The sequence below is a fragment of the Pogonomyrmex barbatus genome, unplaced genomic scaffold (assembly GCF_055798465.1).
Source record: "Pogonomyrmex barbatus isolate J1 unplaced genomic scaffold, ASM5579846v1 scaffold13, whole genome shotgun sequence".
Lineage (NCBI taxonomy): Eukaryota > Metazoa > Arthropoda > Insecta > Hymenoptera > Formicidae > Pogonomyrmex > Pogonomyrmex barbatus.
This window is the reverse complement of record NW_028297109.1, coordinates 3,840,661-3,856,584: the sequence shown is the minus strand read 5'-3', so window position 1 is coordinate 3,856,584 and position 15,924 is coordinate 3,840,661. Positions and strand designations below refer to the sequence as shown.

At 32.7% G+C, this 15,924-nt stretch overlaps 4 protein-coding genes across 4 annotated transcripts; 2 read left to right on the top strand and 2 right to left on the bottom strand.

Annotated features, from left to right (window-relative positions):
- Window positions 1-769: 769 nt before the first annotated feature.
- Window positions 770-5,862, top strand: fzr (fizzy and cell division cycle 20 related). Its single transcript, XM_011631215.2, has one exon. It carries the CDS (start codon window positions 1,192-1,194, stop codon window positions 2,707-2,709), a length of 1,518 nt encoding a protein of 505 aa, XP_011629517.1. The 5' UTR covers window positions 770-1,191; the 3' UTR covers window positions 2,710-5,862.
- Window positions 5,863-6,016: 154 nt separating this feature from the next.
- On the bottom strand, window positions 6,017-9,304 carry nop5 (nop5 ribonucleoprotein). The gene is made up of 4 exons (XM_089072374.1): window positions 9,082-9,304; window positions 8,851-8,927; window positions 6,961-8,765; window positions 6,017-6,582 (listed from the first exon to the last, which is right to left on the bottom strand). The coding sequence occupies exons 1-4, from the start codon at window positions 9,124-9,126 to the stop codon at window positions 6,449-6,451; spliced, it is 2,061 nt and encodes a 686-aa protein (XP_088928500.1). The 5' UTR covers window positions 9,127-9,304; the 3' UTR covers window positions 6,017-6,448.
- A 952-nt stretch (window positions 9,305-10,256) lies between these two features.
- ND-B12 (NADH dehydrogenase [ubiquinone] 1 beta subcomplex subunit 3) lies at window positions 10,257-11,208 on the top strand. Its single transcript, XM_011631220.3, has 2 exons — window positions 10,257-10,406; window positions 10,815-11,208. Exon 2 carries the CDS (start codon window positions 10,815-10,817, stop codon window positions 11,118-11,120), a length of 306 nt encoding a protein of 101 aa, XP_011629522.2. The 5' UTR covers window positions 10,257-10,406; the 3' UTR covers window positions 11,121-11,208.
- A 2-nt stretch (window positions 11,209-11,210) lies between these two features.
- On the bottom strand, window positions 11,211-15,891 carry LOC105422013 (meckelin). Its single transcript, XM_011631219.2, has 13 exons — window positions 15,654-15,891; window positions 15,405-15,566; window positions 14,736-15,037; window positions 14,407-14,601; window positions 13,932-14,180; window positions 13,709-13,863; window positions 13,468-13,633; window positions 13,075-13,359; window positions 12,499-12,960; window positions 12,163-12,428; window positions 11,923-12,103; window positions 11,558-11,768; window positions 11,211-11,476 (listed from the first exon to the last, which is right to left on the bottom strand). The coding sequence occupies exons 1-13, from the start codon at window positions 15,856-15,858 to the stop codon at window positions 11,253-11,255; spliced, it is 3,063 nt and encodes a 1,020-aa protein (XP_011629521.2). The 5' UTR covers window positions 15,859-15,891; the 3' UTR covers window positions 11,211-11,252.
- Between the last annotated feature and the right edge of the window lie 33 nt (window positions 15,892-15,924).

The following is a 15,924-nucleotide window of genomic DNA, read 5'->3' as shown; positions in this document are numbered from 1 at the left end:
CCACAAATTGGAATATTTGAGGTGGAAAAATCGTGAAATATTCAGTTATTCAGACTCAGGTAAACATTTTTAAATTCTTTTCATTTATCTTATCGATGGAAATCTAATCTATAACTCAAGTATCGATGGTATGTTTTAAAAGAACATCCTTGTTAGATAATTCTCACAGTATATCTTAAAAGGACATCCTTAATTTAGATAATTCTCTTTTTTCCCAACTTGATTACTACATTATCAATTTTTCGTTACCAGTTTAAAACTTTCTCCAATGTGTTTAAAGCAAAGCAGCTAAATATAAATATATTGTTAATTTGATCAATTACATTTTTATGTCCATTTTTTGCCAATATAGATTAATTTTAATTTTGATTTAATTTATTCTTTATCTTTTTTTGATTCTTAGGATTAAAAAAGATAAAAAATAAATAATCTACATTGATAGAAATGGACTGGACTTTATACATTTTACTTCCTAAATAAAAGAATTTAAGTATTTGACTATCAATTTAATAAAACATATTTTAATTGAATATATTTTAATTAAAATTCAACGTTCGGTTATATTTAGAAACAAAACGATGACTTTTATTATCAAACATTATTATGAAATACAAAAAAATGCTGGCAAAAATTTAATGACAAAAGTTGAATTGGATATACACACAACGTTACGCAAGGTATGGTGAAACAGTAATAATAATCGTTTAACAAAGTATTACTAATTTGTTAACGAAAGTTATTATGTGAAATAATCAATAAGGGAGAAAACGGTCGATAGAATCGACTTTTCCCCACCCTGATCGAGTGCAATCCGTTCACCCCGGAGTACGTTTCTATTGGTGGACACGGGGCGATCGGTCGACCTCGTGCGGATCCTCGATTCTCGAGCTTTCGATTGGAACCTGACGTCGAATGGCGACGGCACGGCTGATATAAGACGACGGATGGTGACCAACAGCTCGGACCTGAGAGCGTCTCGTAAGCTGGAACGGAACGCACGGAACAACTGAATGTCGGAGCTGGGAATGCGTCTGTGACGTATCGTATTCCGAAGACCAGAGTCATCGTCGTCCAAACTCCACGGCCTCTCAACGACAGAGAAGTCCATGGTGTGTTAATTATGTGAGTGGCGGGATAGCAGGGAGCTGGCTCTTAGTGCAGTGAAGTGAGACGTTTTCTTTGCATGGTGTCATGTTCCACCACGAGTATGAGAAACGGCTGCTGAAGCCGGTGAGCAGTGATGGCTCGGCGGCGACGTCCACGACGGCGGTGCCCGGCGCCGTCGCCACCTATTCGAATACCATGTACTCGAATACCATGTACTTCTCACCCATGTACTTCTCGCCCACGAAGACGTCGGCGTGCAACAACAGTTATGATCGCTTTATACCCACTCGCTCCGGCAACAACTGGCAAACTACGTTCTCCATGATCAGCGAAAACGCCCGGGGCGGTCTGGTGGCGAAGAAGACGCGGGAGAATGGCGAGGGAAGCCGTGATGGCATTGCTTATTCCTGCTTGTTGAAAAATGAACTGCTTGGAGCAAATATCGAAGATGTTAAGGGGCAGTGTGAAGAGCGCAGGGTACTTTCGCCATTAGTAACTAAAAATCTCTTCAAGTATACTACGCCTACCAAGGACCGGACGCTGCTGGATCAGAGCTCGCCATACTCCTTGTCACCTCTTAGTGCCAAAAGCCAGAAGCTCTTGAGGTCTCCCAGAAAGGCAACCAGAAAAATCTCAAGAATACCTTTCAAGGTACTGGATGCTCCCGAGCTACAGGATGACTTCTATCTGAATTTGGTTGACTGGTCTTCCCAGAATGTTCTCAGTGTTGGCTTGGGGAGCTGCGTTTATCTATGGTCAGCATGTACTAGCCAAGTGACAAGACTTTGCGATTTGTCCAGCGATGGTAATAGTGTGACCTCTGTTGCATGGAACGAGCGAGGCAATTTAGTGGCAGTAGGTACACATATGGGCTATATACAGGTATGGGATGTTGCAGTAAACAAGCAAGTTAGCAAGCTACAAGGTCACAGCGCTCGGGTAGGAGCCTTGGCATGGAATGGAGAAGTTCTCTCATCTGGCAGCAGAGATCGATTGATCTTACAAAGGGATGTGAGAACGCCATGTGTTGTTGGCGAACGACGGCTCGGTGCTCATCGACAAGAAGTGTGCGGCCTCAAATGGTCACCGGACAATCAGTATCTGGCGTCTGGTGGCAATGACAATCGACTTTATGTGTGGAACTTACACTCCCTCGCACCTATCCAAACATATACCGAACATTTGGCGGCAGTAAAAGCGATTGCCTGGTCGCCTCATCATCACGGTCTGCTGGCATCCGGTGGCGGAACCGCTGATCGTTGCATCCGTTTCTGGAATACGCTGACTGGTCAGCCGATGCAGTGCGTCGACACCGGGTCACAGGTCTGCAATTTGGCATGGAGCAAGCACAGTTCTGAGCTAGTCAGCACGCACGGTTATTCGCAGAATCAGATTCTTGTGTGGAAGTATCCCAGTCTCACGCAAGTGGCTAAGCTCACCGGGCACTCATACCGGGTACTCTATCTAGCAATGTCACCGGATGGCGAGGCGATCGTCACTGGAGCGGGTGATGAAACTCTGCGCTTCTGGAATGTATTCAGCAAAGCCCGCAGTCAGAAGGAGAACAAGTCCGTGCTGAATCTATTCACGAGTATCCGATAAGTGGTGGTCGGACGCTAGTCATCGCGACAGAACACCGCGAAACGTTTTATTATGTATTTTGTACATATACATACATACGTATCATATAAAAATACAATGTCGCAGACTATTCTAAAAGAATTTTTTATATATATATACATATACATATATACACATACATGTGTATGTGTGTGTGTGTGTATATATATATATATATATATATATATATATATATATATATATATATATAAAGCTATGCATACCAGAGAAAAGATTCTTAGAAAGTTGTATAGAAATAAGGACTACGCGGTATTCCCAACATATAGGATAAGTCCGCGGATTTCTTTGCACAGTCTGCGATAAATTGAGTACTTGTGTGCAATATTCGTTGCTATCCTCTGGTAGAATGCGTCTTTACGAGGAAAGAGAAAGAGAAAAAAAATTATGCAACCCGAAGACTATCTGTGAGATGCTCTATATTTTTTATGCACTTTATATACATTTTTTTTTATGTCTATAGAAATGTCGAGAATTTGCACGGAGTGTCCCAGAAATCACAAGCTCGATGACAAATCTGTCGCAGTTTTTTTCCTGTGATTAGATTAATATTTTCAACTTCAGAGAAGATGAAATAATTTTCGAGTTTCGATATATTAAACCAAACACTTTCTTCTTTCGCATTATTTTACCTAAATTTAAATATTTTTTTACTAATGAAATGCTTCATTGCAACAAAATTGTTTAAAAAAAAAATCTGCTTTAGATTTGCCTTATAATAAAGGCAACTTTATATGTAAGGATCTATAATTAAAGTTGTTCTAGGACACTTTGTACAACACACTTACGTTTTTATATTCTTTTGCATTATACGCGATTAGTTCGAACATATATGATTCATATTTTGCTGTATCTTCAAAAGTTTACAGCAATAATCCATTATATATTTCATAAATTTATAATTATAATTTTTCTTTAAAAAAAAATATTTAATCGCTATATTTCTATAATTTCTTGAAATGTAGACTCATTTAGATATCTGCCGACCAGTTAGATTCTGAAAAAAATGAAATTGCGATATTCTAAAAAAGTTTCTTAATCTTTTCTAAAGTGTTCTACTATTCCCAACGTGCTCTATTAGTCATTACTAAAAAATTGCTTCCACGTATTACAGAACTTCTCGATCGTATTTTACATAATTAATACTAATTAATACTAAATTATAATTTACGCTCGGCGAATTGTACAAATTTAAGTTGAAACGTGACTTATAAGGTGACTCTTAATTTATATTATAACAAGAAAAAAAATATATATATAAATATATATATATATATATTTAATATATCGCATTGATAATTTTGCGTAATGTTAGAATGCGAGAGGAGATTGAAAATTAGCGAGAGAACTTATACAATCAAGAAAATTTGCATGTAGTTTGCAAGTGTACATGCGTAATATATTTTTCGTGATATCGTACATCATATATTCGAGAAGATATGTATAATAAAATAGGAAACTAAAATAAAAATATCGAAAATATACTGAAATCAAGATGTAAATCTCGGATAAATCATCGTCGAATGTGAATAAGTGGCGATTGTCATGTAGCATTGTATATGTTATCCTTTAGTAATAATGATATATAAAATATTTTTATACAACGGCTATTATATCGTTAGACGAAATGCGTACACGCCTATAACGCTTTGCTCGATTCATGCGCAGCAGTTAACCAGCAAGACGCACCGGATGTCAAAAAAAGGAAATGTTAATTGCAGTTACGGTCCTACGTGTGCAACGCATTTTATATGCACCAGGATGCATTCGAGCTTCTTATAATAAATTATAAATAGAGATGTGTATTCTCACAGTAACATTGTTCGATAATTCGTGACGTGTAATTAAAATAAAACATTTTGTTTTCCATAATGAAATTTGATAAAAGATGTGTATGACACATATGTATGATCATAGACGATATCATTTTTAGATAATAAACTGGAAAGAAAATAAAATAGAAAAATTATATGTAAAAATTATATGGAATATTGATAAATATAGTAAAATTATGAGTCTATATTTAAGAACATGAAAAGATTTTAAGAATATAAAAAATAAATAATTACAAAGAGAATGAGATGACAAATGATGTATATAGATCAAAGTCCACTAGTCAAATTTGTTTCGGACTCCATAGTACTGATGACATTCTCTGATTAATTATCTATAACGTATTTTTTCTTTTAAATATTTCTAAATTTCATCTTCTAAAAGTTTAAAAAAAGCGTATTTTTAAACATGAAATAAACTTTTTAATTTATTTGTGACAGTGCTTCTATCTTGTACTATAAATTAATTTTGTACTATATTTTTTATTATGGTTACATAATTTCTCTTTATCGAAATGATACCGTTTATGCTCTTAACGTATGTGTGAAGTATTTAAATGTTTGATAAATATATCTTATTTCTTTGATAAATATATTTTTGGGGGATAAAGATGTGTATGCTCTAGAGAATATGCATTATAGATGTCTATACATCAACATGAAAGTTTTAAATTAACTTTCATAATTAAATTTATGGTATGCTATCGTAGGCAGTACTGTCGTCATACATACATTAAGATTTAAAAAATATTGAGGATATTTATATGAATGTATAAAAATATATAGGTATACTTTCGGCAAGTCATGCACTGTTGATTATATAATCGGCTTTTCATTTAAGGTCTTAATTCATTGCGTGCAATGTTTTTGTAGAAAATCTATCATTTTTTTATTTTATTAATTTTGCGAATCGCCAATATTCAAATGCGATTGTATTAATTATTATAATTACGAAATATTTCATTTTTGCAAGAAATATACATTGTAAGATTTAACAAGTCAGTCTATCATTAATATAATGACGATTATAAGCGAATTCTTTTATATATATATATATACATATATATGATCATATTCGTATAATACAATTATATTTTTCGGGAAAAATATAAAATTGCGTAAAATTATATCTATTAATATATATGCAAAACGTAATTATACTTTCGAAGATTCGGCTATTATGTAATTGTTTGCAAGTCAAATGAATAAGCATTAGAATAAAATATTTAGTAAATTTTCAAATGTATTCGCGTATGGGTTAAATAAAGTGATTCTGTTATAAAAATATTGTGGTTATAACTTAAAATCATGTATCAAAAAATATATATAAATAGTACAAGATACATTAATATAATAGAATATTTTAGAATATTTTGCATACGAAATTTTGGTATCTTGGAAACCTTGGGATTTTTTTAAGAGATAAATAATAAATCATATTTATGCATTAATATATTTATGAAAACTATACAATATTTTACATGAATCAATTTTTTAATATACGATGCTCAGGCAAATCCATCATCCTATTTAAAGATCCTAATCGCAATATTATCAACGACTTTAATCTAATTAAAATTCTGAGATTCTGAGAAAAAAATATTTTAATAACAAATCTCAGATTTTTTTCTAGCTTTCTTATATTTACTTTTATTAATGTAGATTAACTTTAATCTCGGTTAAATTTATTCTTTATCTTTTTCTAATTCTTACAACTAAAAACAGATAGAAATTAAATCGAGGTTAAAATTAATCTAGATTGGTAAAAATGAATATTCGTACTTAATTTTTAAAAAATTCAATATTTATATATAGATATTTAATATAGAAACTTGTATTCATTTATTTTTCTTTGTATATGCTATATAAGTTTAATTTTGCTTCTCTTTCTTTTTTTTCTTTTTCTTCTCATTCGACATTGATTCATCCATTTCTTCTGATACTGTCGTTTCTAAAATCCCCTCATTTTCCTTTTCCTTCTTCTTCTTCTTTTTTTTCTTTTGTCCTGTAAATAGAAATTATAATCTATTACTTGAGCAATCATTTTATTACAAAATCAACCAATTTCGATAAAAAATATTTTAATTATAATGATAAAATTTTATTAAAATATATTTAATTGCAAATTTAAAATTACTAAAATATATAAAAAAGATGAAATATCTTACAGCTACATAAAGGATTCAAGCTTTTAAAGAAATATATTTTATAATCTAGTCTATTTAAAAAGTTATATTGCAACATATCTTTTTAGTGATGTTGTTTTTAAATTATTGCCTACAGAATTAAGATAATAATTTTTATGAAAAATATGAAAGTTGAAAATAACTTAATCTTAGTAAATCTTCCACGCGCGCGCACGAGTTTTTATTTTAATAATGACCTTCACTTGTTCCAGCTTCAATCGAAATATCTGCTTCGAATGTCTCCTCTGCTTTCTCTGAAGCCTCTTCAATTTTGATGGATTCCTTCTTTCTCTTTTTCTTTTTCTTTGATACGACTTCTGAATCGGCTTCAACTTCTTGCATACTACATGCTTCTTCTATGTCTTCTGTTTTAGATTCTATATTGTATTTTTTCTTCTTTTTCGATGAACTATTTAGTTCTTCCTCATTTTCTGGTTCTATACTACGTTTCTTTTTCTTCTTCGATACATCCAACTCTGTTTTTACTTGAATCTCTTCTTGAGAACCAGAAGCTTCTGTTACTTCTTCTGTTTTAGGTTCCATGCTGTGTTTTTTTTTCTTCTTCGGCGTGACAACCGATTCAGTTTTCATCTGTGCACCAGAAAATTCCCCTTCTTCTATAATAGGATCTAAGCTTTGCTTCTTTTTTTTCTTCGGTATAGATGATTCTTCTGCTTCCGCTTCTTCCTTTATTTGCTCATTCGTGCTGTGTTTCTTTTTCTTTTTCTTAGGGGCTTCTTCATTCTCCTTCGCCTTAATGAGTTCCTCGTTCTCCTTTATATCAATCTCCTCGATCAATGGCTTCTTCTCAGTCGGCAAAGTCGAGTCTACGGATGTGGAGTACTGCATGTATTCATTTTTACTATGATATTTCTCAAACTTGGCTTTCGCTTTGGCAGTGCCACTTATTCGACGCATATTTCCTGTTTCTAGTAACCTCAGTCGCGCCTCCAATCTCGCTTTGTGTTCCGCACCAAGCTCGAAACTTGTGGTATCTCCCAACGCGTCGACTCTCGTCGCCAGGGAAGCTTTCGCTGCCAGCATCCTGGATATTTTGCCTTTGTTCTTGTTAGAGGATTGTCCAACAAGTTGTGAATGATAAATCAAACCATACTTGGGCGTATTTTTTTTCGACTTGAGAGCGCGAAATAGCGCCTTCTCCGCGCCAAGAATCTGCAATGTAGACGCTGGATGTTTGGCAAGATTGGTTAAAGAACCCGCCTTGGATATCAGTCGTGCACCGATTAAGTCGCCAACAAGGACTGTCAAATTTGGTGCCAGCGCCATCATCCTGGTCTTTAGATAATCGCATAGCTGAGATCGATACTGATGAAGCTCGATTATCTCAACACACAAGCATTGCATGTGCTCGGCGTCGTATTCTGATATCTCCGAACCCATCGAAGTTTCCGCAGCTTCCTTTACTTTCTCCTCGAGTTCCTCCGGCAGAATATCCGATAGATCACAATTGACAGCATTTTCTCGCTGACCAATTAATTGCATTGTCTTTATGTACTGAAGATTGTCAGTTACAATCTTGCCCAACTCGGGAAAGTGCCAGCCATACCATTCGCGCGCTCGCATTATGTAGTTGTTAAGTTCTTTATCTAGATCATCCAGTAGGCACACCGCCTGTATCACCATAGTATCTACTTTATCTGGTGAGAATTTCAGCTTGTATCGAGAAAGACTATGTGCCAAGCCTAATGCCATGGCCGTCATTTCCTTCTTGGTCACTCCAGTGATCAGACTATCCATCTGACTCCTGATACATCTCATCAATTCCTGTATCGCTGTATTACTCACACAGGATAACTGTAGCTTATCTTTGATGACATTGCCCAGTTTTGCATCAGAAACTGCTAGTTGTTCATGTGCTTCAGTACAGCTATTCCTAAGCGTTTTCTTCAGAGACTTGGACAGTTTTCCTTCCACAATCGCTGTAGTGGCAGCTAGAGCTTCGGTAGTATCCTCAAACTTATGAAAGTGCTTCAGCTGAATTCTGCAAAATAGGAAAGGTGTGGATAGAAATAAATTGTCATATAATTGCCAAGGAGTTAATTGTCCTTAAGTAAAAAAAAACTTACAATTTACTGGCGTTTTCAGGACTTTCAAAGTCCAAATAAAGATTCTCCGACCGCGAAAGTTTGCTCTCGTCCAACAGCTGCAAGCGAATGATCATTTAATTTGCGAATTTAAAATCATGCTAGATCATAAGATAATTTTATTTTCGTAAATAATTTTGTGTATGAAGCGAAATGAAATCAACACGTGCGTGGTCGTTTAGGTTAGAAAGCTTCAGATAAATTCAAACCTACCTTGAATATCGCGTAGCCCGCCGGCGTTTCAAACAGCACCAACATGATCGTTGCTTTATCTTTGCGACTTGATGCTTATAATAATCGATTTCATACAGCTTTCATGCCAATAAACGAATACAGTCTCCAACCCCAGACGCCCACGCCGGAACAGTTAAACCCGGAATTCTTTTTGGAATGAAATCCCCGTGCGCGTCCAGTGCGTTATGAACAATTTACATTCCACTGCTCGGTATTCGATGTTATGTGACGATGCATGGTGTTGTAATCCAATCGGAAACGATGATTTCTAGTAATTTTAATCGATAACATATTTGCCAATAGAAAATGAATCCAGGGCCAGGATTCTGTACTCGCTTACCGATAATCGGTGTCGTTAATTAACGACAACCAATGACAACCACGCTTTTTTCCAAGATCGTCCTTGTCATTGGCTGTCGTTAGTTAACGATACCGATAGTTGTCGGTAAGCGAATACAGAACTCCGGCCCAGAGGATTGATTGTGTCTTGAAACAAAGTGGAAATTACAAAAGTGAGGAATTTCACTAGAATATCTGTAATTTCATCTGTTAAAAGCTAATAAATTTCCTCACTTTTCGCATTTTTATACGATACGAATTATTTAGATAAATTTATTTGTCTAGAAAAATTATTTTTATTTAGGTAAGAAAAAGATTTGTAAAATATCCGTCTTATAATTAATATTATAAAAACATATATTTATTTTTTTATTATAAAAACATATATAATTAATTATAAAAACATATATTAATTCTAAATTATTGTTTTCCAATAAATATGAAAATTATCATTATAAGGACTACTTAAATAAATTTGCATATAGTATGTCCAAAAAAATTTCCTTTTATCTTTAAGCAGTAGTATAATATTTGTTTTATAATTAAACAAATAAATATATTAATCTGAAATTCCTATTTTTTTTAATAAATACGAAAATTTATGTTTAATTAAAAAAATACACTACGAAAAAAAAGAGAAAGAGAAAGTTTTTATTGAAATCGGAGTAAGAAACTAGAAAATAATTTAATCATAATTAAATCTCTTTAATGTTTGACTAAGATAATTTTTGCATAATTAATATTATTATAATTTTACATATTTTATATATTTTATAATTTTAATGGAATTTTAATCTATGTGTTTGTTTAATTAGATTAATTTTGTTGAACATGGCGTAGAAGCACCTTGATGTTTATCTTCCTGGATCCTGAGATTATCTAAGGTTTAAAGTCAGTTGCTGAAAGAAAGTGTGTTAGAAGAAATTACATAATTTTAATTTAGCAAATAACAACTACATTACAGTGTACGTGACGACAAATATTTCCTTATAATAATGTCACAAGACATTTTCTACTGTAGACATATTTTTAATCACAGAATTAGTGATGATGGAAATTAACCTATAATGTTGCTAAAAATATATAGTTAGAAATGAAATATAAATTGTTAAACATATTGCTACAAAAAGATTCTTTACTATTAAAGTATATATAGTTAAAAGCAAAATTTAACATTGAACAACATAATGTTACCAAAGTATCAAATTAGTGTCAGAATTTTTGTATGAATATGATATAAAGACATAAATACAAATGTTTACATGATTATTATTGATTGGTAGATAATAAAAGAATAATTATTAGTAATTATTCTTAGAATGTATATATAGCATAATGGAAAGAAGTAGAAATATATTTTGTATTTTTCATAGATGGGAGGTCATGATCACCATGCTTCACCATATAAAATACCCAATCCAGATATTTATAAGGTTGAAGATGTACCAGAACTGAAACGTGTTCAAGAAGAATTAGCCAAGAAGGGATTAAAAGATCCATGGCTAAGAAATCAGGTGTGGCGTTATAAACAAACCCAACCAGGTTATAAGCGTGCCTTGATAACTTTAACAAGAGGTTGGAAAATTGGTATACCAGCATTTTTGATAACTATAGCTATTGAACAATATTTTGGAATTGACTATTCAGGTCACGGACATCATGGAGATAATCATCATTAGTACTTTAAATATGTGACATAAAAAAGTAAGAAATATAGTAGATTGTAAAGAGGTACATAACTGTAAAAATAAATTATAAAACTAATAATTATGTATTAATTAATATTTGTTTATTATTATTTAATCTTTTGGTTACATGAGGAATCTCTTGTCCAACAATGACTTGTTGCAGAGATTTCTTTTAACATTGCATCTAATGATCATTAGGAATAATTGCGATATAATAACTGTTGCTATACAGGCGAAAATGTAAGAATTATATAATGTTAAGAAGAAAGCAAATATGGTAATCTCGAATGTGGCTAATAGCCATTCGTTTCCGTGAAGCACCACTTTGTTAAAGGAATAATTGTTATCTGCAAGAATAAAATTAGATTCATTAATATAATGATGTCTACATTAATATTTTATTATAAATTTTTGCAATTTTATAGTACCGATATAGAAGACAGATTTATCTTTGGCATCTACGAAAAGAACATCGCACAGTTTTTCTAATACATGTTGCTCTTTGATTATGTAATCTTGATTTTCTGAACAATGATCTAAAAACTGCATTAGGAATTGTCTAACTTTTGACTTAGTTTCAAATAATTGTTTCCAACTTTTAGAAGGTGTGTCACTTCCTTTAAAAATTCCTATGCTTCCCTGCAATATATATTACATTAATATATATTACAAAATATATTATAAAATACATGATATCTTTAAGAAAATATAATATTAAAGCTTTTTTGTTTTCTAGGCATACAAAGATAAAATATTATCAACAGCATTCTTCTATGAACAGTCTCATACATACAGTATTTTTTTGTCTCATAAGTTCATCGTACAACGATTTAAATGATTGGGTCAATGATACTATGAATGTTTGTTCGGTTGTGCCAGGTACCAGACCTCTGTGCGCACATAAATTGTCTTCTTCTTTTTTTAGATCGTTTATCAGAGTAGGAAGATCAGTATCTGCGAATCCATGTACTGATCTATCGGAAAGTAATGATTATTAATTACATGTGTCCTCTAAGAAACATGCTTGAATTACCTTCCATGGATATAGAAGCCGTAATAATTGTGTGCCAAGATGAATACGCTGATGTTCGCAATCGAACATAAATCTACGAACTTCTGCAGCCTGTTTCTAATGTATCTTTCATAAATCGTAACACGGATCAACCACTGTGTAAGATATACAGTTATGTACACGAATGTGCAAATCGCGTATTGCAACGTAAAATTGTTCTTCGTTTCGAAGGTTCTATCCGCGGTCGATTCCGGTATCGTCAATATCCACGATTCCAAATCGAATATCTAAAATATTACAGATATAATCGTTTGAACTTTTTGTATCGCGAATTAAATTATTTCTTTTTTCACTGACTTGCAAGATACACAGAGTGTAAATCGATTGCAATGCTACATTTATTCTTCTTCTGGTTTGCAATTTGTACCATTCATTGGCAATGTAATAGGTTCTCCAAATACTAATAGGAAAATCATGCATATAGCTGCGCTCAGTTGCCTCTTGCAAAGGTGACTTCGCAATCGAGCAGACGGAAGAAAAATCTGGCATCATGTATTTATCAGTTGAAGAAGACTTGGACACTTCACTGGGGCTTATGTTTTTGTGCGATCTTCTTTTTCGTCTGGACGCGATGATGTCCGATGTTATTCTTGAAGACTTATCCTCGCCCTTCGAAAATCTATTAGCATATAATTTCTGTAAAGAAGTATGCGGAGAATCGTACTTTGGTTGATCGTGTATCGACCGTGATTGTTCCCAATCGATAAAAAATATGCTCAAACCCCAGTGTTGATAGACAAACCCTATCATTTCTGCAATCTGAAAAAGATTAATATTGAAGTATTATAAATTATATCAAGTTCTATACATTGAAATCCTTAATGTTGTGTCTCTATTTTATTTTTAGATAAAATATCACATCGTTTTACTTACTTTAAAGCTAAATGCTACAGTGATATACGTTTGGATTTTCTCTTCACTACTTTCATCGGGAAGAAGAACATGCGGTACAGTTTGATCTTTGTAAAAGATAAACAGATATAAGCATGTACTGATGCATATAAACATAATCACATTTCCAACAGCACCCATGGCATAGATCAGGAACCACAATAAGACAGTTATGCTGAGATTACCATTGTGATTACGTTTATAATAACTCCAAGTCTTAATACTGGAAAATATTAATGCTACTCCCGTCAACACTCCGATAGTTATCTAAAAAAAATTATATATTATTCCTAACATTTAATTATATATTATAAAAAAAATTATATATTATTTCTAGCATTTAAGAAAAAGATAGAATATTGTATGAATTTTTACCTGAATATCATAATCTATTTTATTATCTTTTAATGTAAATGCAACTTTGTAATTTATTGTAACATCAGAATTATCGAGAAAATCTTGATATGTCAACTCGTCATACTCTACAATTAGAATGGGCGCGAAGATCTTGCCTTGATTTTTTCCGCTCTGAACGTTTACTCTAAAATTAGAATTCACATTTGTTTTCTAATCATCTGTGAAAAAATTTGTTATAAAAATATTACAAGCAACTTACAGGATAGTCAGAGATTTCATGTATCGAAGTACGGAAAGCTCTGATGCTTTCGTGAATCCATCGTGCATAAACGCCGGTATTGCTTTGAAACCGCTTATATTATCGACCAGAAAGAATTTTCGCACCAGTTGCTGATACGAGATTTCCTTGATCTTCTAAAGAAGAAGAAATTTATATAAATTTTATTCTTATTATTATAATTATCATTGAAATGTGATCTTACCTGATCTGATTTAACAATCACAGGCAATGCATGTATAAATGATTTATTGTCCTGTCTAAATGTTAAGTAAGGAGATAATAATTCTACTTGTGCATTTAATAATTCAGCAGCGGTAATTTTGCATTTTTTACTGAAATTCACACCAAATCTCACGTTTCTTAAAAGTTGACAGGGCAAAGTCGGTCTATCGATGGACAAAAATTTACCATTCAATGCAAATCTCGCGATTATGAAATTGAGAATGGTATTCTGAAAATAAACACATTATTTTATTTTTAATTGCATTTTGAAATAACTATGTATTTAAATTGAAAATATAAATTATGTAAATTAAATTGAAAATTTGAATCAAAATAAGAAGCAAATTAAATTAAAAGAATAATAAATACAGAAATATAATCATAAGTCTTTAGAAATTTTTGTATGATAATAATTCTCTAATTTGTATAATAGTTTTATATCATTTGTACCATACATTATCTCCTTTTCTGAGACTATATCTCTCGGGTATTTTTGTATTGTTTATCACTGCTGTTGCGTCTTGTTTATTATAAAACAACCATATGGGTGCCATGGGTGTATGCATAAAAAACATACAGGCCATACCATCACTATAAAGAGTCAAGGCACATATGTTTGACAAGTGTTCACATGCCGTTTTGTCTTTCCTCTGAAAGGTGTTATTCATAGTTTTTCTAAACTGTTATATAATTGTTAATATATTTTACTTAATCAGTATAATTTGTTACCGTTTTCTTACATTTTTGAGGAAGTTTAGATATTTATACCTTGATATATACATACTTTGCAGAGATGCACCGCAAGTTGCAGTTCGCTTCTCAAGTAATAACTATCAACGTTCTCGCTACGAAACTTCATCAAATACGTGCTTCTAATGTCCGGCCAATCGGCGATGTCATCTTTATGCAAACAATAATTTCGTAGTCTCACATGTGTCGCGCTTGGACACACACAATTAACGTGGCCGCTGTATTCGTGGCTGTCGCACGGCAAACATTTGGAACAATCGCCAGACGGATACGTTCCTTGGATGCATGTTACGCAAAGCACAGCATCCAACGGTGTACCATTTATATTTCTGTCTACTACGAATAAAGATAAAGTTCATGTAATAAATAAGAAAGATTAAAATAATTTTTTTTTTTATAAAAAAAATCACAGTTTCAAATTGTTTTCAAAAATTGTATAATTCAAAAGGGATTTTTACATTAAAACAACGGCGTTTTACATAATATATATTTGTATTCACATAAAAATTAATAATTTAAAATTTAATAATCTAATGTTAATTAGAACAATATAAAAAATATTTGAATATACCAATCCCCTTTCCCGAATATATTCTAATAAATAATAAAAAATATATCTTCAAGAAAAAAAATTTGAAAAATTGAACTTTAAAAATTTATTTAACTACATTAAACTTTTTAATTAAGAATTTGTTGAGATTACGTCTTATCTGATTCGAGGAGCATTTGCACGTTGCATTTGAGCGTAGAATACAATCCTTTCCATCGGCAGTGGCAATCATGTTAGTACCACACATGGCGCAAAGCGAATTGCCATTCTCGAAACCAATTGTCTTGCTGAGTGCATCGCACTGACATCGCAAACCTGTGAGAATCACGTGGATGTGGAATAGATGAATAAATATAAAACAGTATAAAACAGCAAGAAATAAAATTGTAATTGTAAACTCACGATTCGCAGCTGGTTCGAGATTTTTGCTGACGTTGCACCGCGAGCAGGATAAAGAGACCGTGTCAAAGTACTCATCGTATTTACACGAGTTCGGATCCCAGTATTCGAACACCTCATTGTTCACGTGAAACGCACTGGCGAGTGTCGCAAAAAAAATTACGATCAGCGTCAAGTGACGATTGTGGCCGCTTTGGGTGTAATTCATATTTGTTTACATTGCGGCTATCGGAGTTGCCATGCCGACGGTACCGGCATCTGGCCACTCAGTATA